Genomic DNA, 27707 nt, shown 5'->3' on the forward strand with positions numbered 1-27707 from the left:
AGATTGGAAAGCTGCCACGGTCCTCCCCCTCTTCAAAGGGGGTGACACTCTAGACCCAAACTGTTACAGACCTATCTATATCCATCCACGTCCTGCCTTTCTAAAGTCTTTGAAAGCCAAGTTAATAAACAGATCACTGACCATTTCGAATCCCACCGTACCTTCTCTGCTGTGCAATCCGGTTTCCGAGCTGGTCACGGGTCACGGGTGCACCTCAGCCACACTCAAGGTACTAAACGATATCATAACCGCCATCGATAAAAGACAGTACTGTGCAGCCGTCTTCATCGACCTGGCCAAGGCTTTCGACTCTGTCAATCACCGTATTCTTATCGGCAGACTCAATAGCCTTGGTTTCTCAAATGACTGCCTCGCCTGGTTCACCAACTACTTCGCAAACAGAGTTCAGTGTGTAAAATCGGAGGGCCTGTTGTCCGGACCTCTGGCAGTCTCTATGGGGGTACCACAGGGTTCAATTCTCAGGCCAACTCTTTTCTCTGTATATATATCAACAATGTCGCTCTTGCTGCTGGTGATTCCCTGATCCACCTATACGCAGACTACACCATTCTGTATACATCTGGCCCTTCTTTGGACACTGTTAGATTACTTGTTGGTTATTACTGCATTGTCGGAACTAGAAGCACAAGCATTTCGCTACACTCGCATTAACATCTGCTAACCATGTGTATGTGACAAATACAATTTGATTTGATAACTAACCTCCAAACGAGCTTCAATGCCATACAACTCTCCTTCCGTGGCCTTCAACTGCTCTTAAACACTAGCAAAACCAAATGCATGCTTTTGAACCATTCGCTGCCCGCGCCCGCCCGCCCGACTAGCATCACTACTCTGGACGGTTCTGACCTAGAATACGTGGACAACTACAAATACCTAGGTGTCTGGCTAGACTGTAAACTCTCCTTCCAGACCCATATCAAACATCTCCAATCCAAAATCAAATCTAGAATCGGCTTTCTACTTTGCAACAATGCCTCCTTCACTCACGCCAACAAACTTACCCTAGTAAAACTGATTATCCTACCGATCCTCGACTTCGGCGATGTCATCTACAAAATAGCTTCCAATACTCTACTCAGCAAATTGGATGTAGTCTATCACAGTGCCATCCGTTTTGTTACCAAAGCGCCTTATACCACCCACCACTGCAACCTGTATGCTCCAGTCGGCTGGCCCTCGCTACATATTCGTCGCCAGACCCACTGGCTCCAGGTCATCTATAAGTCTATGCTAGGTAAAGCTCCGCCGTATCTCTGCTCACTGGTCGCAATAACACCCACCCGTAGCACACGCTCCAGCAGGTATCTCTCACTGGTCATCCCCAAAGCCAACACCCCCTTTGGTCACCATTCCTTCCAGTTCTCTGCTGCCAGTGACTGGAATGAATTGCAAAAATCACTGAAGCTGGAGACTTACACGTCCCTCACTAACTTTAAACATCAGCTGTCTGAGCAGCTAACCGATCGCTGCAGCTGTACATAATCCATCTCTAAATATCCCACCAAATCTACCTACCTCATCCCCATATTGTTTTTATTTACTTTGCTGCTCTTTTGCACACTAGTATCACTACTTACACACCACCATCTGCTTATCTATCTCTCCAGTGTTAATCTGCTAAATTGTAATTACTTTGCTGCTATGGCCTATTTATTGCCTTACCTCCTCATGCCATTTGCACGCACTGTAAAAAACGTTATTTTTGTCTATTGTGTTGACTGTATGCTTGTTTATTCCATGTGTAACTCTGTTGTTGTTTCTGTCGCACTGCTTTGCTTTATCTTGGACAGATCGCAGTTGTAAATGAGAACTTGTTCTCAACTAGCTTACCTGGTTAAATACATTTTTAATAAAAATAAAAAATCCCTAAGAGGCTGCTGCCTACAATGGAGACCCAATCACTGGACACTAGTAAATGGATCACTAGTCACTATAAACAATGGCACTCTAAATAATGCCACTTTTATAATGTTTACATTTCTCATATCACATGTATATTCTGTATTTTATACCATCTACTGCACCTTGCCTATGCTGCTCGGCCATCGCTCACCCATATACTACATGTACATATTCTCATCCACCCCTTTAGATTTGTGTGCGCATAAGGTAGTTGTTGGGGAATTGTTAAATATTACTGCACTGTTGGAACTTGAAGCACAAGCATTTCGCTACACTCGCATTAACATCTGCTAACCATGTGTATGTGACCAATAAAATTTGATTTAGATTTGAACGAGAGATTTTTACGTCAGCTCAGGGATTCGATCCAGCAACCTTTCGGTTACTGGCCCAACGCTCAAACCACTATCAAGTGACTCAAAATGTATTCACATAGATTCTAACCATGGCGGGACCTGGACAATTTATATATAGCCTAGTTCTGAATTTGTAACGTGGGTGCGATATAATCACTGGTGTGGCTTTGTGACAATTTTGTGACAACCACAAGAGCGGTCCACCTCAGTTACACCTCTGACATCACCCCAGATAAAGACATTGATATGCTATGCAATTGTCGGTTACCGCTGGTTATCACTGATCTGCTTTAATCTTGGCCTTATGCCACGTTAGCGTGCTAGTCAGAACTAGGAAACTCTGAAATGTCCGACTGGTTGTTTACACGTGCCGCGTTCAACCAGTTAGCAAGTCAGTCAGTCTCTCATTTCAAAGATTGTCATTCATTGGACAGGGAAACAAAACCACACCTACCAATGGGAGGGATCCATTGACAGATGCTGGACAGCGGACAATGATATCAAAATGATAGCGTTAACCATGTTGAAGCTATAGGGCATTCTAATGTGTGACAATTTCACAGTATTAATCCAACCTGTGTGGAAATATATAAAACAAAAGGAAAATCACATTTGACTGCACTGGGCCTTTGAAAAGGACAATCAGAAATAGATAAAATAGGCTGCATTGGACCTTTAATGGGTAAATGAAGAATATGCATTACATTACTTCAAGTTAATCACACAGGGGATTGAGTTTGATCACTTTGTAAAAGAAGGAGTCTAGCTCATTATATATACTGTATATATATATATATATGTAAATAAAAATCTTACATATAGGCCTAGTTCACTTCATTTCACATTATAAAAGGAATTTGGGATACCACCACATATGATGAATGACACACAGTTGAAGCACATTCAGATTTGCACTCTCCGCATCCAGAGGTTTGCTCAGCTAAAATGGGAAGGTGTTCAGTGGACTAAGGCCTTACAGGAATACATCAGGGTGCTCTTTAAAAAGCACCAATCTTCAGGTTTCTAGGTGGTATAATATGGCGCCGTGGGAGTTGAATCCCCACTTGAGACTCCCAGGTCTAATTGCCAACGTGCCTTTCAGCCTTGTGGTATGAACGCTCGAAAAATCGTAGCTAGGTTTCCATCCAACTGCCAGAGATTTCTATGCAAATATTCAAAAGTCTGCATAAAGAAAATCGGCACCTTTTACCACCAAACAGACCCTCAATAGTTATACTGAATCCAATCTGAAGTTCAATGTGTTTCCAACTAATCTTCAACTACACCAATTAGTCAAAAACTTGCATTAAATAGCAAAAGATCAGAGCTCAGTGCTTGTCACTTCAAGCAACAATCATGACAACAGAATAAGACCCTCAATAGTTATTGGAAAGGAGCACCAAGATCAGATCAGTGCGCACTTTCACCACTCTGAAAATCATGATAACTTATTTCATCTGTAGCCTAATAAACCGTACGATTTCCCAAGTCATAGTGGGAGGACTACACACCATGTAAATCAAATCAAAATGTATTTGTCACATACACATGGTTAGCAGATGTTAATGCGAGTGTAGCGAAATGCATGTGCTTCTAGGTCCGACAATGCCGTAATAACCAACGAGTAATCTAACCTAACAATTTCACAACAGCTACCTTATACACACACAAGTGTAAAGGGATGAGAATATGCACGTAAAAATATATGAATGAGTGATGGTACAGAAAGGCATAGGCAAGATGCAGTACATGGTATAGAGTACAGTATATACATATGAGATGAGTAATGTAGGGTATGTAAACATAAGTGGCATTGTTTAAAGTGGCTAGTGATACATGTATTACATAAAGATGACAAGATGCAGTAGATGGTATAGGGTACAGTATATACATATGAGATGGGGAATGTAGGGTATGTAAACATTATATTAAGTGGCATTGTTTAAAGTGACAGTGAAACATTTATGTAAAAATGTTTCCATTATTAAAGTGGCTGGAGTTGAGTCAGTATGTTGGCAGCAGCCACTCAATGTTAGTGGTGGCTGTTTAACAGTCTGATGGCCTTGAGATAGAGGCTGTTTTTCAGTCTCTCGGTCCCTGCTTTCATGCACCTGTATTGACCTCGCCTTCTGGATGATAGTGGGGTGAACAGGCAGTGGCTCAGGTGGTTGTTGTCCTTGATGATCTTTATGGCCATCCTGTGACATCGGGTGGTGTAGGTGTCCTGGAGGGCAGGTAGTTTGCCCCCGGTGATGCGTTGTGCAGACCTCACTACCCTCTGGAGAGACTTGCGGTTGTGGGCGGAGTAGTTGACGTACCAGGCGGTGATACAGCCCGACAGGATACTCTCGATTGTGCATCTGTAAAAGTTTGTGAGTGCTTTTGGTGACAAGCAGTCTCCTGAGGTTGAAGAGGCGCTGCTGCGCCTTCTTCACCACGCTGTCTGTGTGGGTGGACCAATTCAGTTTGTCCGTGATGTGTACGCCGAGGAACTTACTACCCTCTCCACTACTGTCCCATCGATGTGGATAGGGGGGTGCTCCGAGGGTCCTCACTTCCTCCCTGTAGGCTGTCTCGTCGTTGTTGGTAATCAAGCCTACCACTGTAGTGTCGTCTGCAAACTTCATGATTAAGCTGGAGGCGTGCATGGCCACGCAGTCGTGGGTGAACAGGGAGTACAGGAGAGGGCTCAGAACGCACCCTTGTGGGGCCCCAGTGTTGAGGATGAGCGGGGTAGAGATGTTACCTACCCTCACCACCTGGGGGAGGCCCATCAGGAAGTCCAGTACCCAGTGTTAGGTTAGAGATTGTTAAGTTAATGTTTTAAATATCCCTATATTTCTGTTATTACGGGGCTATCAAGCAGTCAAGAGTGCGCCTGCGCAGGGAGTCTTGTTGTTGATGGACCTAGCCTTGAGTGTAATTGCTACCTTTGAGTGTGTTCATACGGTATAGTAAACTTTGTTCAACTGGAACCTTGTCGTTTTGTCATTTCGAGTTAACATTGGTAGCAGACGATGGCTAATAACTACAATGTGCCACCTCGCTTCGACGAGAAGAGGTCGTACGAAAGTTGGAAAAATAAACTTGGAATCTGGACACGTGTTACTAATCTGGATGTGAAAAAGCAAGCACTTGTGGTGGTATTATCGCTCCAGGGAAGAGCGAGAGATACAGCCCTGGAAATATCCGTTGAGGATTTGAACAAGGATGACGGTATGGGAACTTTGATCAGAGCACTGGATTCTGTATTTCTTAAAGAAGAGAAAGACCATGCCTACAAGGCATATTCAAACTTTGACAGTGTTACGAGAGATATTTTGGTTGCAATGACAGACTACATCATTGATTTCAAACAGAGGTACAATAGGATGCGCAAGTACGACATGGTTCTCCCGGATGCAGTGTTAGCCTTCAAGTTGCTAGATACTGCCTGTCTAGATGGTAGGGAGAAACAGTTGGCTTTGATTGCTTGTACTGTGCTGACTTTTGCATCCATGAAGTTGGCACTAAAAATTATTTTTGGTGAAAAGACGTCTGCCGTGCCAATAACAGAATGCAAGTGAGTGATGCAGCATATTACACTGAGCAGCAGAGAAAAGTCGCTAACAAGTCACGTTCTCAAGACAACCAGAAGAGGGCGCCATTTCCCCGCACAAATCCACTGGACAAATATGGAAGGAGATCAAAATGTGCTATTTGTTAAAGCACTTACCATTGGGTTAAAGACTGTCCTCATAAAAATGAACAAGTTAAACTAACAGAGGGAAATGTAAACAGAGAGAGCAGTGTAACATTACACTGTTTTCAAATGAATCTGCGTCTGATACTGAGATTTTTATAGTAGAATCCTTAGGATCTGCTGCGATTGATACTGCATGCACACGGACAGTGTGTGGTACCTTCACATAATCGACCACTTCACACGCCTTAGTGCTGGAAGCATTGTGAATACAAAGAAACCCAGTGAAATCGTCAAGCACTTCATTCATTCCTGGATATGTGTGCATGGCCCGCCGCAGAAATTGTACAGTGACAATGGAGAATTCAATAATAATAAAATAAGAGAAATGGCAGAGAACTTCAACATGGAACTGCTGCATAAAGTCCATGGAGCAAAGGACTTCTGGAGAGACACAATCAAACACTCACAGAGATCATGCTGAAAGTGAAGCAAGACAATGGATGTGACTGGAACACAGCCCTAGATTGGGCTTTGATGGCAAAAAATTTGATGCATAATGTTCATGGTTACAGCCCATACCAACTAGTGATCGGGTAGAACCCTCATCTTCCCTCAGTACTGGTTGACAAGCCACCAGCACTAGAAGGGACCAGTGTGAGTGCATGGGTGGGACAGCACCTTTCAGAACTACATGCAGCGAGAAAAGCATTCACTGAAGCAGAGTGCTCAGAAAGAATTTGCAGGGCTCTGCGGAAACAGCTTCGACCCACCGATGAGAAGTACGAGACTGGAAACAAAGTGTACTACGAACGAGTTGACTGTCAAGAGTGGAAAGGACCGGGAGTAGTCATTGGCCAAGATGGTGTGGTGATATTCGCGAGGCATCATTGTCAGGGTGCATCACTCAAGATTGCGGAAAGTAAATGATCAACAAGATGGAGGGGTGTTGCTGCATCAGCCTCCTAATGAAAATGACAAAAAGGACACAGTAACAGACAAACCTACCAGATGTCGCATCCAATGATATGGACACTGAAACTGACACAGGAAATGAAGCAGAGACCTTCAACCATGCCACAGATAATACTGTTGAGCGTTCAAATGAGGAAAACAATCAACAACAGCTACATGTGTTAAGACAACATGGTTGTTCCAATCTGAAAACTGGACAAACTGTTAAATACATGGACAGAGAAAGTGGTATTCCACATACAGCAACAGTCATTGGGCGAGCAGGAAAAGCCAAAGGAAAACACCAGAACTGGTTCAACTTGCAGTACTCTGAACCAGCTACACTTTCTGGTACAACAGGGTCAGCTGACCTGTCACTTGTAGATAATCTCAGAATTGAACCAATGGAAAAATCGAGAAAAACAGAATGACATTCAAAATGATGATGTACTTGAAACAAAGGACGTGTCATTTGACTCAGCTAAGCTAGGTGAGCTAAGTAAATTGGAGAAAAAAAAAAATTGAGTGTTTGAGGAATTCAAAGACATTGGCCCAAATTGTGTCTCAATAAGGTGGGTGTGTACCCTTAAGGATTCTTTAACTGGAATAGTGCCTAAAGCACGTCTAGTGGCTAGAGGTTTTGAAGAGCTGGCTGATACAGAACTCCCAAAAGACTCACCGACATGCGCCTCAGAGTCACTCATATCGCTGATGTCAGTGATCTGCCAGAAAAAATGGAAACTTAATTCCATAGACATCAAATCTGCAATTTTTGCAGCGAACAAGAGCTGTCAAGGGACATTCACGTCCGACCTCCGCCCGAAGCGAAAGAACACTGTGGAAACTAAAAAAGTGTGTGTATGGCCTGGCAGATGAATTACTCTACTGGTACAACAAAGTCAAGGCAACAATGCTGAATACAGGTGGAAAAATGTCACAAGTGGATCCTGCAGTCTTCTATTGGCTTGATCAAGGCTGCAATGTGACTGGAGTACTTGCCTGTCATGTTGATGACTTTATCTGGGGTGGCTCACAGACCTTTGCTACAACTGTGATTCCACATCTCAAAGCTGTTTTCCAGGTCGGCCATGAGGAGCATGATAATGTTTATGTTGGCATAGAGTTTATTACAGTTGATGGAACAATGCTGATGCAACAGGAGAGCTATATCTTCAAGAGCTGTACAAAGGAATTCCCCTCTCTGTGGAATTTAAGCTGATCAATTGAGGTCAAAGATAGGACACATTTTATGGGTTGCTAGACAGAGTAGACCTGATGCAATGTTTGATGGTTGCAACTTGGAATCTAACACAAAACACGCCACTGCACAAACCATTCATGAGGCAAACAAAGTTGTTTGTGAACTGAAATCACAACAAGTGACTAAAGTTTCAGCATGTTGGAAAAGATGACTCTTTGAAACTAGTTGTCTTCAGTGATGCTTCGCTAGGGAACCTTATAGATGGAGGAGGCACACAAGGTGCACATCTAATCGTGTTAGCGGGTGAAGGAGGAAGATTCTCACCTATCTGTCGGCAGTCAAAAAGGATCAGAAGGGTTGTCCGAAGCACACTTGCTGGAGAAACATTTGCTCTTGCGGATGGAATTGACAATGCAATCTTTCTTGCAACTCTGTTCTCAGAGCTTATCACTGGTGAGACAAAATGGCACATTCTACCTGTAGTTTGTGCCACTGACAACTACTCATTAGTTGATGCTGTGAAATCAACCAAGTCTGAGAGAAAAGACTTCATCTTGAGATCAGCAGCATCAAGGAACTTAATCAAGCACAGAGAATCCAGCTTGCTGACTGTCTTGACTAAAAAGGAGCATCTGGTCTTGTGCTCCTACAGGCTCTCAATAATGGAAAGTGGCAGCTTGAGTAATATAAATAAAACCTGTTACACAACCCATTTGTAATGGGGATCTTGAAAAATACTTGGGACATTTAATTATGTTGTTTTATTTGTCTTTAAAGAAAAGGGGAGATTGTTAAGTTCATGTTTTAAGTATCCCTATATTTCTGTTATTACGGGGCTATCAAGCAGTCAAGAGTGCACCTGCGCAGGGAGTCTTGTTGTTGATGGACCTAGCCTTGAGTGTAATGGCTACCTTTGAGTGTGTTCATACGGTATAGTAAACTTTGTTAAACTGGAACCTTGTCGTTGTGTCATTTCGAGTTAACACCCAGTTGCACAGGGCGGGGTGAAGAGTTTGGAGGGTACTATGGTGTTAAATGCTGAGCTGTAGTCTATGAACAGCATTCTCACATAGGTATTCCGCTTGTCCAGATGGGTTAGGGCAGTGTGGTTGCTTCGTCTGTGGACCTATTGGGGCGGTAAGCAAATTGGAGTGGGTCTAGAGTGTCAGGTAGGGTGGAAGTGATATGGTCCTTGACTAGTCTCTCAAAGTACTTCATGATGACAGAAGTGAGTGCTACGGGGCGGTAGTCATTTAGCTCAGTTACCTTAGCTTTCTTGGGAACAGGAACAATGGTGGCCCTCTTGAAGCATGTGGGAACAGCAGACTGGGATAAGGATTGATTGAATATGTCCGTAAACACACCAACCAGCTGCTCTGCGCATGCTCGGAGGACGCGGCTGGGGATGCCATCTGGGCCTGCAACCTTGCGAGGGTTAACACGTTTAAATGTTTTACTCACAGTCGGCTGCAGTGAAGGAGAGTCCAGGTTTTGGTAGCGGACCATGTCAGTGGCACTGTATTGTCCTTAAAGCGAGCAAAGAAGTTGTTTAGTCTCTGTCTGGAAGCAAGACATCCTGGTACGCGATGGGGCTGGTTTTCTTTTTGTAATCCGTGATTGACTGTAGACCCTGCCACATACCTCTAGTGTCTGAGCCGTTGAATTGAGACTACTTTGTCTCTATACTGACGCTTAGCTTGTTTGATTGCCTTGCGGAGGGAATAGCTACACTGTTTGTATCTGGCCATGTTTCCGGTCACCTTGCCCTGGTTAAAAGCAGTGGTTTGCGTTTTTAGTTTCGCGCGAATGCTGCCATCAATCCACGGTTTCTGGATTGGTAATGTTTTAATAGTTGCTGTGGGTACGACGGCGCTGATGCTCTTGTTAATAAACTCGCTTGTAATAACATGACTCCAAGTTTATGTCGATATGGTTATCAATATCTGCACATAGGCATTTCCACCAACACTTCTCGCATAATTACATTTACTAACACAAAAAGTTCCAACCAAGTCAGACAAATGATCTGTCAGCATTTATAAAATTGTACAAAAACACTTTACATTACAGCTGTCATGATTTCGTTTTTGTTTTAAATACGGTATTGTTTTACTTGCATGGAAACATTGCTATTGACAGTAATGCCCTGCAGACTCTATCTTGAATCTTTTGTTAGTTCTATTTTCTGTGCCTTTCATCAGATTATCCTACATTGTAACGTGTGAAGAGATTTAAACTTTCCCGCCTTTTAGTAGATTCAACTGTTGTAGTTTTCCACCTTCTGTCCTAATGGAGTATTTTTAAATCTTGCTTTAGGTTACCTGCTCTGTAGATGACTAATGTTTGTCCTTATACACGTGCAACCCTGCTCATCTCAGCCCCAAATAGTACCCCCGTCAGGTTGTTTCTATTGTACAACTAACCCATGGTTGCATTTTTTTGAATAACCAATCAGTAAATAAGAGGTCCCAAGAGCATAATTTATATCAATTCAACTTTGTCTGCCCACAAAGTACAAAACTATGTCAAGGAACATTCAGTCAGTTGTATTTTCCTCTCAAGAAAAAGTAAAGTAGCAAACAACAGCTGAGTACAAGGAGAGTGATTTTCAATCAAATTTGTTGACCGATGTGTAAATGAACAAAATGAGCTGCAACCATTCTGAAAACCCATTAATTCACCTAATCGAGCAAAGTTAATTATTTTCTCTGGTCACCCCTCAAGCTATGATTTTAAGCCGTGGAATGATCTCCATGCCCTGAAAAACTCATTGGACAAAAGGAGTGAAGGACAAACAGAAGAGGGTTGGGAGAAAAACGGTTCAGTTGGAGACTGAACTTAATTCAAGGATTCTGGGGGGTAGCTGGGGACACCTACAAACACTGCAGCTTTCATACAGATTTACATTGCAAGGGGACATTATCTATTAGTCATGGTTGCATCCAAAATGGCACCGTATATAGTTCACTAATTTCGACCTGAGCACTACGGGCCAGAGGAAGTAGTGAGCTACAGTTTAAGTCAGAAGTACAAATATATTTGGCCAAGGTGTATTTCAACTCAGTTTTTCACAATTCCTGACATTTAATCCTAATAACAATTCCGTTTTAGGTCAGTTAGGATCACCACTTTATTTTAAGAAAGTGACATGTCAGAATAATAGTAGAGAGAATGATTTATTTCAGCTTTTATTTCTTTCATCACATTCCCCAGTGGGTCAGAAGAATACATACACTCAATTAGTATTTGGTAGCCTTCCACAAGCTTCCCACAAAAAATTGGGTGAATTTTGGCCCATTCATCCTGACAGAGCTGGTGTAACTGAGTCAGGTTTGTAGGCCTCCTTGCTCGCACACACTTTCAGTTCTGCACACAAATTCTCTATAAGGTTGAAGTCAGGGCTTTGTGATGGCCACTCCAATACCTTGACTTTGTTGTCCTTAAGCCATTTTGCTACAACTTTGGAAGTATGCTCGAGGTCATTGTCCATTTGGAAGACCCATTTGCGACCAAGCTTTAACTTCCTGACTGATGTCTTGAGATGTTGCTTCAATATAGCCACATCATTTTCCCTCCTCATGAAGCCATCTATTAAGTGAACACCAGTCCCTCCTGCAGCAAAGCACCCCCACATCATGATGCTGCCACCCCTGTGCTTCATGGTTGGGATGGTTTTCCCTCCCCCCCACCGTTTTCCTCCAAAAGTTATGTTTGGTCATTATGGCCAAACAGTTCTATTTTTGTTTCATCAGACCAGAAGACATTTCAGCAGTGGCTTCTTCCTTGCTGAGCGGCCTTTCAGATAGATTTCCCCATGATGTCAAGCAAAGAGGCACTGAGTTTGAAGGTAGGCCTTGAAATACATCCACAGGTACACCTCCAATTGACTCAAATGATGTCAATTAGCCTATCAGAAGCTTCGAAAGCCATGACATCATTTTCTGGAATTTTCCAAGCTGTTTAAAGGCCCAGTCAACTTGGTGTATGTAAACTTCTGACACACTGGAATTGTGATACAGTGAATTACAAGTGAAATAATGTGTAAACAATTGTTGGAAAAATGTCCTAACCGACTTGCCAAAACTATAGTTAACTTCTTTGGGATAGGGGGCAGCATTTTCACTTTTGGATGAATAGCGTGCCCAGAGTGAACTGCCTCCTACTCAGTCCCAGATGCTAACATTATTATTGAATAGAAAACACCCCGAAGTTTCTAAAATTGTTTGAATGATGTCTGTGAGTATAACAGAACTTATATGGCAGGCAAAAACCAGAGAAAAAATCCAAACAGGAAGTGTGAAATCTGAGGTTTGTAGTTTTTGAACTCACCCCTATTAAATACACAGTGGGATATTGGTTATGTTGCACTTCCTAAGGCTTCCACTAGATGTCAACCGCCTTTAGAAACTTGAATGAGGATTCTACTGTGAGGTGGAGCCGGATGGGAGCTCTTTTGAGTCAGTGGTCTGCCTTCAGCCTCGTTCTCAGTCACGCGCTTTCACTTGAGAGGTAGCTGTCGTTCCATTGCTTCTCTACAGACATAGGAATTCTCCGGTTGGAACATTATTGAACTTTTATGATAAAAACATCCTAAAGATTGATTCTATACTTAGTTTGACAAGTTCCTTCGACCTGTAATATAACCTTTTGAATGTTTCGTCCGAAAGGACCAGATCGCGCATTTGGATTTGTTTACCAAACGACCTAACAAAAGAAGCTATTGGACATAAATGGACATTATCTAACAAAACAAGCATTTATTGTGGAACTGCGATCCTGGGAGTGCATTCTAATGAAGATCAAAAGGTAAGTGAATATTTATAATACTGTTCATGAATAATGTTGACTACCCAACATGGCGGCTATTTCTCTGGCTGGTTTGGGCTCTGAGCGCCGTTCTCAGATTATGCTTTTTCCTTAAAGTTTTATTAAAATCAAACAGCGGTTGCATTAAGAAGTGTATCTATATTTCCATGTCTAAAATTTTTATTTTCATCGACATTTATGAGTATTTCTGCGAATTCATGTGGCTCTCTGCAATATCACTGCATGTTTTGGAACTACTGAACGTAACACGCCAATGTAAATTAAGATTTTTGGATAGCAATATGAACTTTACCGAACAAAACATACATGTATTGCGTAACATGAATTCCTATGAGTGTCGTCTGATGAAGATCAAAGGTTAGTGATTAATTGCCATCTCTTTTTGTGACTCCTCTCTTTAGCTGGAAAAATGGCTGGGTTTTTCTGTGAGTTGGTGACCTAACAATCGTTTGTGGAGCTTTCGCTGTAAAGCATTTTTAAAATCAGACACTGGCTGGATTAACGAGAACTTTATCTTTAAAATGGTGCCTAATACTTGTATTTATGAGATTTGTATTTGGCGCCCTGCAATTTCATGGGCTGTTGCCGAGGGTTTCCGGACAGTCCTAGACAGGTTAACAAGAAATTTGTGGAGTGGTTGAAAAACTAGTTTTAATGACTCCAACCTAAGTGTATGTAAACTTCCGACATCAACTGTATGTAGGGAATATGGAGCCATTTGGATGCATCCCATGTCAGGCAGCAAGGCCACCATTTCTCTGGAATAAGCAGTGGGGGGGGTCACACTTGATTTACACCCAGAACCACAGACAAAGTGGAGAAAGGAGGAGATTGGGACAGAAGCATGAGTCTTGAATATCTGGAAAATATTCAAAATATGGGGCTTTCAGCTTGGTTGTGGGGATAACACGTTCCCGCCTTTGTTGGCTGTCCCGGGAAAGGAATAGGCCTCGTTCACAGCCGGTCACACGCACCCACTGCCTGTCCATTTTTTTTGTATAACCATTTATGTTCTGATACAATAAAAACAAAGCATGAAAATAAAAAGTACATCAATCTCCGGTCCATTTTTGTGTGTTCATTTTGAGATTGTTTCCTTTGAAGAGCATCACTCTTCCTCGCTCTCGTTTCCCGGTTCCATGTCGGAATCACCGTTAGCTTTGGATTCCATCCTCATGCCTTCCTCCGTCTCTTCTTCTCTATGCTCGTCTTCCATAGTCTCATCCTCTATGCCATCCTCCTCCCAGTTCTGCACAGACAAATTCCCAGGTCAACCCAACTCAGTAACAGACCGCAGTTCACAAGTCAAACAATAAACATAATGATCTGTGAGAATGTGTTTGTTCAAGGGCAAAAGCCTGCTTTACAAAACCGCCATATAAAACTTGAGTAGGCGTTTCACAACCCATCTGCATTCCTTCCCACCCACAGCCCCTTTGTCTCAGTACCACTTACATCAGAATCTTCGTCTGGAAGACCTTCATCGCCTGAAGCCTTGTCTTCATCAGAGGAGGCTGTAGAGCGGAGGGACAAGACAAAAACCAGTCATTCACAAAGCCACAGTTGAGACACTTTACAGAACCACTTAACAGCTTTATTACATCAGAGAGACATGAATCATACCACAGAAAAGGGGGAGAGATGGCCAGAGAAATGGAACAGACCAGAGAGGTGAGGGAACTAAACTGTAAAAAAGCTCCTTTCTCTTAAATTCTGTTGGGTGAAAAAGTACATATTCACATTTGAATTAGTTGACATTCAGGGCCTGTTCGCTTTGACAGCACAATTGAGCTAAGAACTGAGGCTGTGACGGGGGATCTCGACTGGCTGCTCGATGTGATTCTTCCCTAAAGCAAATACATAGGTCCGCTACATTTACACAGGTAACAGTCACTAGGGATGTTAACGCAAAATTGGGATGTTAACATTTACAACAACAAAAAATCACTAGCCCTTGCACCACGGATTTAGTCAATGGGCTGCTGAAGGATATTCTTGCCATGTACGAGACGCCCCTGATTGATCGTGCCCACCGGTCACTGCACCCAAGCCCCGGGACGGTGAGAGGCCCCCTGATATTCGAGTGCACTTTTTCCATGAGTAGATGGAGAATATCGGACGAGGGAGCTGCTTCTCCACTTTAAAGTGCGGGACTGTGGGTTTAACGCCGCACTCTCAAAATGAGAAAACATGTTCTATTTAGGCTTGTACCTCTTTTGGGGAGGTATTGTCTGGGGTGAGGGGCAGGAGGTTGAATTGTTCAGTTCTAATGCCATTGTCTTTTCAGTGTTTTGTCCTGGGGTATTCATTGCTTTTCCACTCTATGCTCTAATGAAAGGACTGTATAACGGGAGTGCTCAGGGTTCCCGGAATAATACCATCAAGTACATTTCGTGAAACATCAAAGGGGCTAACAACCCTGTGAAACGTAAGCAGGTGATGACACATTTAAAGGGTTTGAAGGAGAATCTGGCATTTCTACAAGAGACTCACTTGAGGACTGGTGAGCACTTTTGGATTTGCAGGGACTGGGTTGGTAAACTGTTCAACTTACATAGTAAATCTAGAGGTGCTGAAATTTTGGATGATGAATCTAACCCCTCTATCTTTTGAGGTAATTGCTGATCCTAAGGGACGATACATCATAGTAATTGTTTAACTATTTTCTATCCCTCGATTTGGCAAGTTTGAACAATCGTTTACTAATTGGAAGTGTCGATGTCATTAAAATGAATGTTGGCCAAAGTTATATATTTATGTAAAAAAAAACTGTTGGGATAGGGGGCAGTATTTTCACATCCGGATGAACAGCGTGCTCAAAGTAAACTGCCTGTTTCTCAGGCCTAGAAGCTAGGATATGCATATAATTGGCAGATTTGGATAGAAAACACACCACATTTTCCAAAACTGTTACAATTATGTCAGATTAACAGAACTGATATGGCAGGTGAAACCCAGAGGACAAACCACCACCCCCCAAAAAAACATTCAGCATAACATTGATTTCAACGGCTAGTACTATAATTATAAGCCCAAGTACTCCCAAATTGCAGTTCCTAGGGCTTCCACTAGATGTCAAGTCTTTAGAAAGAGTTTCAGGCTGGTTTTTGGAAAAATGACCCAGAAATTGTAGTTTTTCTAGGTGGCTCCCATTTTGGCTGTAGTGTTTCCAAGCGGGTGGAGGAAAGCGCGTTTTCTTATTTATCTCCGTCAATTAACATACTATTCTCCGCCTTAAATTGTATAGTTTATTTGCATATTAGGATACCTAAGGTTTGATTATAAACGTTGTTTGACTTGTGTTTGGATAAGTTTATTAGTAACGTTTGGGATTCATTTTGTATGCATTTTGATGGAGGGAAACAGTGGATTATTGACTGAAGCGCGCCAGCTAAACTGAGTTATGGATATATAAAGGACATTATCGAACAAAACTGGGACCTTTTGGAGTGCCAACAGAACAAGATCATATCTGGCGCTGACCCCTCTAGGGGTCAGCACCATTCTTCACAACTGGCTAAATGTTTATTGCAGCGCAATGGGTGAAACTTTTGTTGACAATTTCAATTCCTTTTGGAAACAAAAACACGTTTTACACAGCTGGGATCCACCCAAATAATTTGGGTTCCTGGCTCCTTTCACAGCATTATAAGGATGCATTGAGACAATGATTATCAATGACTCAAGCCCAGCTCAGGTGACCCCTACCACTGTGACACTGAGTTGGCATAATGCTTCAGCAATTGTACAAAATACCAGGGGTGTTGGTGGACAATGTAAGTAACCAAATGTATGTCCCTTTACCTGTACCGAATGCCTCGAATCCTACAGCTATTGTATGCAGTAATCATGTACCTATGAACCAGATTTATACTGTTAGCACTAAGCTGGTGTGCCCTATGAGGAAGTACACTGAGCAGCTCACCCTGCACTAACAAATAACATATCTACTTCTGCTAAGTTTCCCAGCAAAGCAATGAAAATAATCAAGCATCCCAGAAGAAAAGCGCTCAAAACAGTCCACGTTAAACATACTAGCAAATTATTAAGCTACATAACAGATCAAATTAATATTCTGATGGTCTCTGAAACTCACTAAGATAATACCTTTGATGATGCAGTGGTAGCAATACAAGGTTATAACATTTACAGAAAATATAGAAATGCCAATGGTGGAGGTTGTGGTTCTGTTTATATTCAGAACCACATTCCTGTAGATAAGAGACAATCTCATGTTAAATAATGTTGTTGATATGGCTACAGGTTAATCTGCCTCAACCAAAACCCATTCTGGTGGGAAACTGCTATAGACCACCAAATGCTAACAGTCAGTATATGGATAACATGTGTGAAATGCTTGATAATGCATGTGATATCAACAGAGGGGTAGACTTTCAGGGGGTGATTTAAATAGACTGCCTTTCATCAAGCTGCCCGCTCAAGAAAAAGCTTCAAACTGTAACCAGTGCCTGCAACCTGGTTCAGGTTATCAGTCAACCTACCAGGGTAGTTACAAACAGCACAGGAACGAAATCAACATGTATTGATCATATCTTTACTAATACGACAGAAATGGGCTCGAAAGCAGTATCTAGATCCATTGGCTGGCTGTAGTGATCATAATATATAGTAGCCATATCTAGGAAAAGCAAAGTCACAAAGGCTGGGCCTAATATAGTGTATAAGAGGTCATAGAAGAAGTAATTTGATGTAAAGAATATTTGTTGGTCTGTGGTGGGTAATGAGGAACAAACACACTGCACTTAACACATTTATGAAATTGCTTATTCCAGTTATTAATAAGCATGCACCCATTAAGAAAATGAGTATAAAAATAGATATCCCTGTGGATTGATGAGGAACAGAAGAATGTTAACCTCTTAAGTCGACCCTCTACTTTTTCGAACATTCTGTTATAAATCGCGCAACATTTCAGCGCCCTGCTACTCATGCCAGGAATATAGTATATGCATATGATTAGTATGTTTAGACGTTTATAATACTGGTTAAATCACGGCTGTGACTATAACAGAACGTGCGTTTCATCGAAAAGTGCAAGAAAATCTGATCACTTAAAATGGAAATAAATATCCTTGCGCTACTTCCTAGGAGTTGTTCAAAGTGAACCGAATTAAACGAGGCCGATGTTGCATTGCCTACAGCTTCCACACGATGTCTAGAGTCTTGTCATTTGATTCGGCTTTGATTCTTGGTCAAACCGACACAAGGGAACAGATTCCCTCCGGTCTCCGACCGGATGTTTTGGTCGAGCTCTCTCCATTTTTTCGAGACGGACATCTTTAGAATTTACATCGCCTCCTGATGAATTGTATCGCTTATTAACGTGTACTAATACCTAAAGTTGCATTACAAAAGTATTTCGAAGTGTTTTGTCAAAGTTTATCGTCGACTTTTTGAATTTAAAAAAATGACGCTACGTTATGAAACGCTATTTTTTCCCGTTTATCACAGTCTACATAGAACGATATCTATATCTATCTATATATGGACCGATTTAATCGAAAAAAAGACCCAATAGTGATTATGGGACATCTAGGAGTGCCAACAAAGAAGATGGTCAAAGGTAATGAATGTTTTATATTTTATTGTGCGGTTTGTGTAGCGCAGAATATGCTAATTATTTTGTTTACGTCCCCTGCGGGTCTTTCGGGGTGTTACATGCTATCAGATAATAGCTTATCATGCTTTCGCCAAAAAGCATTTTAAAAATCTGACTTGCCTGGATTCACAACGAGTGTAGCTTTAATTCAATACCCTGCATGTGTATTTTAATGAACGTTTGAGTTTTAAATAATACTATTAGCATTTAGCGTAGCGCATTTGCATTTCCAGAGCTCTAGATGGGACGCCTGCGTGCCAGGTAGGAGCAAGAGGTTAAGGTTGAGAGGGATGAGGCAAAAGGTATGTGAAATTAGTCTGGCTGCAAAAGGAATTGGCAGAAACTTCATGCAAATTGATAAATCATGTGACTAAACTACACTATGAAACAAAGATAAATGACAAAGAATGACAGTAAAAGGCTTTGGAGCACCTTAAATTAAATTTCGGGGAAAAGGGCAAACTCGGTTCCATCATTCGATGAATCAGATGGCTCATTCATTACAAAACCAACTGATAATGCTAACTACTTAAATCATTTTTTCATTTGCACAATAAGCTAACTTCGACATGACATTCCAGCAACAAACGCTGACAACACATCCAAGTAAATCTGACCAAATTATGAAAGAATTATTCCTCCATCAACAATGACAACCGACCGGGGTGGATGGAAAATTACTGAGGATACTAGCAGATTATATTGCCACTAATAATCAGCCGGTTACCAAACTCAATGCTACTTTATAGTAAAATTGACAAACTTTAGGCATGCTTAAAGGAAAGGACATTCAACAAGCACAGCACTTACACAAATGACAGAGAAATTGATGATAAAAAGATTGTGGGGGTTGTTTTGTTTGCTTTGAGTAAAGCCAGTGTGTCCATGTATGCAATGACTCAAGACTATACATGTCAGCTACTACATTGACTGAAACACTTAAAGAGCTGCAGTTAGTTTCAGAGCAGGTGGCAAGGAATAAGTTAGTCCTGAATGTCTTAAACTAAACGTATTGGATTTGGGACAAACCCTTCACTAAACTCCAAACCTCAACTAAATATTGTAATAATTGAGCAAGTTAAGGTGACAAAACCCTGTTTTGTAAACTGTCAAGGTCAAAACATATTTATACAAAAGTAGCTAAGATTGGGAGAAGTCCCGTTGCTCTACCTTCTTAACAGCACTAGCAACAAGGCTGGTCCTACAAGCCCTAGTTTTGTCTCACCTAGACTACTATTCAGTTGTGTGGTCAGATGCCACAAAAAAGGACTTAGGAAAATTACAATTGGCTCAGAACAGGACTCTGGCTCAAAGTATAGGAGAGATTAACTTAGTCACTACTTGTATTTGTGCAAGGTATAGACATGTTGAATGCACCGAGCTTTTTGGTTGAACTACTGGCAGACAGCTCGGACACCCACGCATACACCACAAGACATATCTGTTCTGGACGGTGAAGAGACACTTTTTAAAACGATAACAATACACTTTATGGAACAGCGGGGACTGAAGCAACAAACATAGGCAGACGCGCGCACACACGATAACATACACACTATAAACAGATTTTTTTTTTACTGTAGATGTGGTAGTGGTGGAGTATGTGCCTTATTTAAGGCGCACAGTGCGTTAAATATGAGAATGTAATGTAATGTTTTTTTAAAATTGTATAAACTGCCTTAACTTTGCTAGCCCCTAGGAAGAATAGCTGCTTCCTTGGTAGGAACTAATGGGGATCCATTATACAAATAAACAAGGTTTTTAGGGATGTTTTACGCTTGTTCGAAGGAAGAACACTATGGGCTCTGGAGCAGCATGTGTAGGCTACACGCTGTGTCTGTGTGGAGTCCAGAGTCACTAGGGCAACGGGTCTGACGCCTGCTCTGGGAAAACTGTTCCGGGAAAGGGGGGGGCAAAGATGCCCCATCACCTTATTAATTCAGCCACTAGCAGGTCAAACTACGGGTCGAGTTAAAGCGGAATTCTGCGTTTCTCACAGGATTTTCCCCCCTGCTCGGCATCACAGTAATTTTGTGCTTCAGTGTCATTCCACTCAGATGACAGTTCATGTATGGGCATTCTGTGCTCTGACTGATGTGTAGCTACTTCTCAGTGTAGCCAGCCGACTTTTCACCGGTAAAACGCAAGATTAACTTCAAGCAAAACATTAGGAACTATATATAATACAGTTTCTATGATAAACATGCATTGTTTTTGTAAAAAAAAGTGCTTTTTCATTGTAAGCTCATTTACTTGTGGCTGCCAACCAAATAGCATTGCATTTCTGTTGTCATTTGATGAAAATTAAGCCATTTTCTGCCGAATGTGTTGCGCTACTGTATTTTCTGTGAAGAAAAACTATAGTTGCATGTCCCAGATCACAATATTGAAGGGGAAAAAAAGATGACTTTCAATATAAAACACATCCCATGCCAAACAGCTGGACTCAGCAGCTCCCGCTCCCGCATTGTGCCATTTACAAACACCTGACTGGCTCAACTGTTCTGGGGAACTACGGTAAGCTTCATAATGTAAAATAATGTGGTAGGGGAAATTAATGCGATCTGCTTTAGCGCCTAACGTTCCGCTCAAGTTTACTGCAGGTATTTACTCAAGTTGCTACAAACATTAAAATGCATTGAAAAACAGTCAGCAATAGTTCCAAAGGTATTGAAAAATCATCCCGTGGCTATTTCAAAATATACAGAATACCACCCAAGCCTACTACTCATAAACCATATTTAGAAAATGTATTGTTCAGAAACATAAAATACTGCTAAATAGCCGACAAACATTAAAACATTGATATTTTGGCCATATTCCCGAGCCCTAATAGGAAATAGCTACCGGCCCTAATTATTTAATCAAAAGCCAATTTCTAATGCAGTTTTATACAGTGCCATAATGAGTAAGTTCGCTGGCTGCCCAGCAAAAGCTGTAGTTGTGATTTGGCATGCCGGTCAGGGTATGCAAATCCGAACACACCACTCCCCGATTGCTCTCCTGCTTATCCGTTTTCAAATCATTGTTAACCAAGCAATATACTGTGTGTGTGTGTGTATAAATAAATAGAGGATACAGAGAGTGATAAAGGTATAAAAATAAAATAAAAAAAGTGAGACCTTACCGTCCTCGTAGACAAGCTTGGCCGTATGGTCCACGTCTGTGACACCACTGTCACCTGTCACCACCTGGGAGAGAAAAACACTTTAGGAGGCAGCAGTTGCCACAGGTGGGGGAAAAGCTGAATGGACAGTTTCATTTGTCCAATGAAGGCATTGTCCTGTTGAGCACAGGACTGCAGATAGTCATGGGAAACACTGGCCTTGGCAACAATGCAGCAGCACACAGAAATACTTGGTTTGGAACTTCTAACCCTGGCAGTTGACTGGTCATTTCATGGGAACACTCACAATGGCTGCCTGGTATTGTGATGCAATCTTTTTCAAGACAATATAGAAAGTTCATTCAAATGTTGTTAACCTCTTAAGTCGACCCTCTACTTTTTTGAACATTCTGTTAAAAATCGCGCAACATTTCAGCGCCCTGCTACTCATGCCAGGAATATAGTATATGCATTTGCTTAGTCTGTGTGGATAGAAAACACTCAGACGTTTAAAAAACTGGTTAAATCACTGCTGTGGCTTTACCAGAACGGCATTTACATCGAAAAGCACAGGAAAAACTGATCACTGAAAATGGGGAAAATATATCCATGCGCTACTTGAACCCATTGATAAAGGTGAACCACAATTAATTGACTGAGGTTGCAGTACCTACAGCTTCCACACGGTGTCTAGAGTCTTGTCATTTCCCTTCGAGTTTTTTCTTGGTCAAACACATACAGGACACCGTATCTAATCCGGTCTAGGACCGGATATTTTCGTTGAGTTTCTAGCCGGACATTTTTCCAGACGGACAGCTAATGATCTTTACATCGCCTCCTGATGAATTTTATCGCTTACTAATACCTAAAGTTGCATTACAAACGTATTTCGAAGTGGTTTTGTGAATGTTTATCGTCGACTTTTTGAATTTTAAAAAATGACGTTACGTTTTGAAACTGTTTTTTTCGTTTATCACACAGTCTACATATAACGATATCTAGGCTTTATATGGACCGATTTAATCGAAATAAAGACCCAAATAGTGTTTATGGGACATCTAGGAGTGCCAACAAAGATGGTGAAAGGTAATGAATATTTTCTATTTTATTGTGCGGTTTGTGTAACGCCGAAATGCTAATTATTTTGTTTACGTCCCCTGTGGGTCTTTTGGGGTGTTGCATGCTATCAGATAATAACTTCTCATGCTTTCGCCGAAAAGCATTTTAAAAATCTGACTTGTTGCCTGGATTCACAACGAGTGTAGCTTTAATTCGATACCCTGCATGTGTATTTTAATGAACTTTTGAGTTTTAACTAATACTATTAGCATTTAGCGTAGCGCATTTGCATTTCCAGAGCTCTAGTTGGGACGCAAGCGTCCCGAGTAGAAGCAACAGGTTAACTGAAGTGGCAATGCAACGACTTTTTTGTAAATGTCAGTTAAGTTGAACCCGACCGCTTGACTTTATCAACATTGTTACATTACAGCTTTATTTTAAAGTGAAAAAGTTTATTCCCCTCAATCTACACACAATAGCCCATAATGACAACTGGGTTCAAAAATGTGCTCATGTAGAAAATATCACATTTACGTAAGTATTCAGACCCTTTACTCAGTACATTGTTTAAGCACCTTCGGCAGCAAGTGTAGCCTCACATCTTCTTGGGTACAAGCTTGGCACACCTGTTTCTCCCATTCTTCTCTACAGATCCACTCAAAATCTCAGGTTGGATGGGGAGCATAGCTGCACAGCTATTTTCAGGTCTCCAGAGAGATGTTTGTCCGAGCCTCTCAAGGACATTGACACTTGTCCCAAAGCTAATCCTGCATTGTCTTGGCTGTGTGCTTAGGATCGTTGTCCTGTTTTAAGGTGAACCTTCGCCCCAGTCTGAGGTCCTGAGCAGGTTTTCATCAAAGAACTCTGTACTTTGCGCCGTTAATCTCGTCTCCCAGTCCCCGCCGCTGAAAAAACATTGCTGTAGGGATAGTGCCAGGTTTCTTATAAACATGACACTTGGCATGCAGACCAATGAGTTCAATCTTGGTTTCTTCAGACCAGAGAATCTTGTTTCTCGTTATCAGAGTCCTTTATGTGCCTTTCAGGAAACTCCAAGCAGGCTGTCATGTGCTTTACTTCTGGGCACTCCACAAAATGGCCTGATTGGTGGAGCGCTGCAGAGATGGTTGTCTTCTGGAAGGTTCTACCATCCCCACAGAGAAGCTCTGTCAGCGTGACCATCAGGTTCTTGGTCACCTCCCTGACCAAGGCCCTTCTCCCGATTGCTCAGTTTGGCCGGGCAGCCAGCTCTAGGAAGAGTCTTAGTGTTTCCATTTAAGAACGATGTAGGCCACTGTGTTCTTGGGGACCTTCAATGCTGCAGAAGTGTTTTGGTAACCTTTTCCGGATCTGTGCCTCGACAAAACCCTGTCTTGGAGCTCTTTGGACAAATCCTTCGATCTCATAGCTTAGTTTTTGCTCTGACATGCACTGTTTACATTTTTAAACATTTTCAAAAATTTCTCAAAACCTGTTTTCACTTTGTTTCCTAAATCCACACACACCATAATGACAAATGTTATCAATTTTAGAATAAGGCTATAATGTAACTAAGATGTGGAAAAAGTGAAGGGGTATGAATACTTGCAAAATGCATTGTATTTTACTTCCTGCTCTTATGGGTACACTCGCAATAGCCACCAGCATACACATTATGCCATCATTGGCTTGAATAGGGACACCCGTTCTATTCATTCAATGGCAGCAAATGCAGTCAGGTGCTGCAGTGTCACACCAGCTCTGTCAGGAGAAATGGGCCAAAATTCACCCAACTTTTTGTGGAAGGCTACCAAATACTAATTGAGTGCATGTAATCTTCTGACCCACTGGGAATGTGATGAAATAAATAAATCACTACTATTATTCTGACATTCCACATTCTTAAAATAAAGTGGTAATCCTAACTGAATTTTTACTAGGATTAAATGTCAGGAATTGTGAAAAACTGAGTTGAAATGTATTTGGTGTATGTGAACTTCTAATTTCAACTGTATATACTCATTAAGTATGTAATATACATTTACGTTAGTATGGTTATTCAAACACAGCTTAGGTTTTTCCCTGGACCTGGTTTCCCATGTCGAGTTTTTGGTAGTAGCACTTGAATTAACTGTGGAGTGAAAACAACTAGTGCCAAGACGTACCCGTGTCATGAGCAGATAGAGCTTGCCGTGCAGCTTGGTCAGTTTGTGGAACATTTTGACTCTGCTCTCAATCATGTGGTACAACACTCCCAGCTGAGACACCAGGTCTGGCAACTGGTACGGGGATAGAACAAAAGCATAGACCAGTATAAAATATAATAAAATCACTCCTCGTTTTGAGGAAGTATAAACATTGGTCCTGGGTCAATAATCTGACTGTATAAGTGTGTACAACTGTATAAACTTGTTGGTCAAAAACAAAACTTAACTCTCCAAATGAGCTGAACAATTTATTTTTATACATTCCCCAGAACAAACCATGTTTTGGGTTTAAGTTAGCAGCTAGCTGAAGACACCCAAGAATAGACTCACCGAGGACAGGTAGGAGGTGTGCTGCATGAGAACAGCCTTGAGCCATCGCACCATCAGCACTGCCCTGTAGTACAAATGGGAAAAGGAGAAACTAGTTGAGTTGGGGTGAAGTTGGGTTCCCTTCAGGAAACAATATCAGGGTGAAGGGTTTAGGAATGATGCCTTCAACTAGATTTGACTAAAAAACAATAGGGCCAGTAATGGCATTGGGCCAGTAATGGCCCAAAAAGTTCACTGGTTCTAATCCTTGAGCGGACTTGGTTAAAAATCTACTAACGTGACCTTGAGCAAAGCACTTAACCCTTATTGCTCCTGTAAATCACTCTGGATAAGAACGTCTGCTAAATGACTCAAGGTAAATAAAGAGTTAGCGGCAGAATTTAGTTGGTCTTTGGCTTCCATCAATGGGAATGTGAATATCATCAACATCTGATCCTATCCGATTCGGGGGTATTCACTTACGTGTATGGATGCCCTTGCATTCTCTTGGTGAGCTCTTCCACCAATGGCAAGACGGCAGGGATGGGTAACCGGGAAACTGTTTTCTTTATTAAGTTATCCTTCTGGGTCTGAAACACATTCTGTGAGGCAGAGGAGAGACCAATGTCAATTAACAGATTTCAGAGAAACTAAATGTATGTCACTGACAAAAGGAAGAAGGGTCAGGGATCTTACTTAACAAAAAAACTCCATACCAATTTACCTTTATTCTATAAACTACAAATAAAGCGGAAGATAAAGATTGGCTGGCTGAAACGCCACAAAAATGATGCGATGGGGGCGGTAGACATGCTTTATGATTCTGAATGTCAGATACCAATTAGCGATGTGACAAATTTAAAAAGGTTCAATGTTTCAAAGTACGATTGTCATTTAAACTTTTTTTAAACAACATTTACATGCATTCACAATTCAGATATGGTCCTGTGTATGACCACTACGGGGCAATGCAGTTGGATCTACAGCAGTCCTATGATTTTCTCTCTGTCCCTTATTGGTCAGCAATGGTTTGTACAGCATTGCACCTGTACTGCCAGTGTAGCTCATTTAGACCTCAAAGGTTGGCATTTTCTTATTATAGTATTGTCATAAAGGACCTTGCTGCTATCGCTTTGCTGTCTCATTGCCATTTTTAACTGAAAGATGACGTGCGGAGTGCTTGATCTCCGTTGCAAACAATTTTAAAGATGCACATCTACTTACAGCATGGAGAATTAAGTACATTTGAAGTCAGAGGTTTACATAAACCTTAACCAAATACATTTAATCCTAGTAAAAACTCCCTATCTAGATCAGTTAGGATCACCACTATTTTTAGAATGTGAATTGTCAATAATAGTAGAGCGAATTATTTCAACTTTAATTTCTTTCACCACATTCCCAGTGTGTCACGTCACGTACACTCAATTAGTATTTGGTAGAGAGGTTTAACTTGGGTCAAACGTGTCGGGAAGCCTTCCACAAGCTACCCACAATAAGTTGAGTGAATTTTAGCCCATTCCTCATCCTGACAGAGCTGGTGTCAGGTTTGAGGGCCTCCTTGCTCACAGATGCTTTTTCAGTTCTGCCCACAAATCTTCTATAGGATTGAGGTCAGGGCTTTGTGATGGTCACTCCAATACCTTGACTTCGTTGTCCTTTAGCCATTTTGCCACAACTTTGGAAGTATGCTTGGGGTCATAGTCCATTCGGAAGACCCATTTGCAACCAAGCTTTAACTTCCTGACGGATGTCTTGAGATGTTGCTTCAATATATCCACATTATTTTTCTTCCTCATGAAGCCATCTATTTTGTGAAGGCCACCAGTCCCTCCTGCAGCAAAGCACCCCCACAACATGATGCTGCCACCCCCGTGCTTCACGGTTGGGATGGTGTTCTTCAGCTTACAAGCCTCCCCCTTTTCCTCCAAACATGACAATGGTCATTATGGCCAAACAGTTCTATTTTTGTTTCATCAGACCAGGGGACATTTCTCCAAAAAGGACGATCTTTGTCCCCATGTGTAGTTGCAAACCGTAGTCTGGCTTTATGGCAGTTTTGGACCAGTGGCTTCTTCCTTGCAGAGCGGCCTTTCAGGTTGTCGATAAAGGACTTGTTTTTACTGTGGATATAAATACTTTTGCACTTGTTTCCTCCAGCATCTTCACATGGTCCTTTGCTGCTGTTCTGGGATTGATTTGTACTTTTCGCACCAAAGTACGTTCATCTCTAGGATACAGAACGAGTCTCCTTCCTGAGAAGTATGACGGATGCGTGGTCCCATGTTATTTATACTTGCGTACTATTGTTTGTACAGATGAACGTGGTATTTTCAGGCATTTGGAAATAACTCCCAAGGATGAACCAGACATGTGGAGGTCTACATTTTTTTCTGGGGTCTTGGCTGATTTTTTATTTTCCCATGATGTCAAGCAAAGAGGCACTGAGTTTGAAGGTAGGGCTTGAAATACATACATAGG

At 41.7% G+C, this 27707-nt stretch overlaps 1 protein-coding gene across 1 annotated transcript in view; it reads right to left on the reverse strand.

Annotated features, from left to right (window-relative positions):
* Window positions 1–10139: 10139 nt before the first annotated feature.
* The window catches only part of LOC115138264 (WD repeat-containing protein 43), a 47186-nt gene continuing 29618 nt past the window's right edge, over window positions 10140–27707 (reverse strand). Inside the window, exons 12-17 of the mRNA XM_029674941.2 lie at window positions 25710–25828; window positions 25248–25311; window positions 24876–24989; window positions 21694–21757; window positions 14402–14460; window positions 10140–14195 (exon numbers count right to left, since the gene is read on the reverse strand). Of these exons, the coding sequence (XP_029530801.1) occupies window positions 14055–14195; window positions 14402–14460; window positions 21694–21757; window positions 24876–24989; window positions 25248–25311; window positions 25710–25828 (561 nt within the window). The 3' untranslated portion in view covers window positions 10140–14054. The remainder of the gene's footprint in view (window positions 14196–14401; window positions 14461–21693; window positions 21758–24875; window positions 24990–25247; window positions 25312–25709; window positions 25829–27707) is intronic.

This window comes from Oncorhynchus nerka, linkage group LG12, assembly GCF_034236695.1.
Source record: "Oncorhynchus nerka isolate Pitt River linkage group LG12, Oner_Uvic_2.0, whole genome shotgun sequence".
Taxonomy (NCBI): domain Eukaryota; kingdom Metazoa; phylum Chordata; class Actinopteri; order Salmoniformes; family Salmonidae; genus Oncorhynchus; species Oncorhynchus nerka.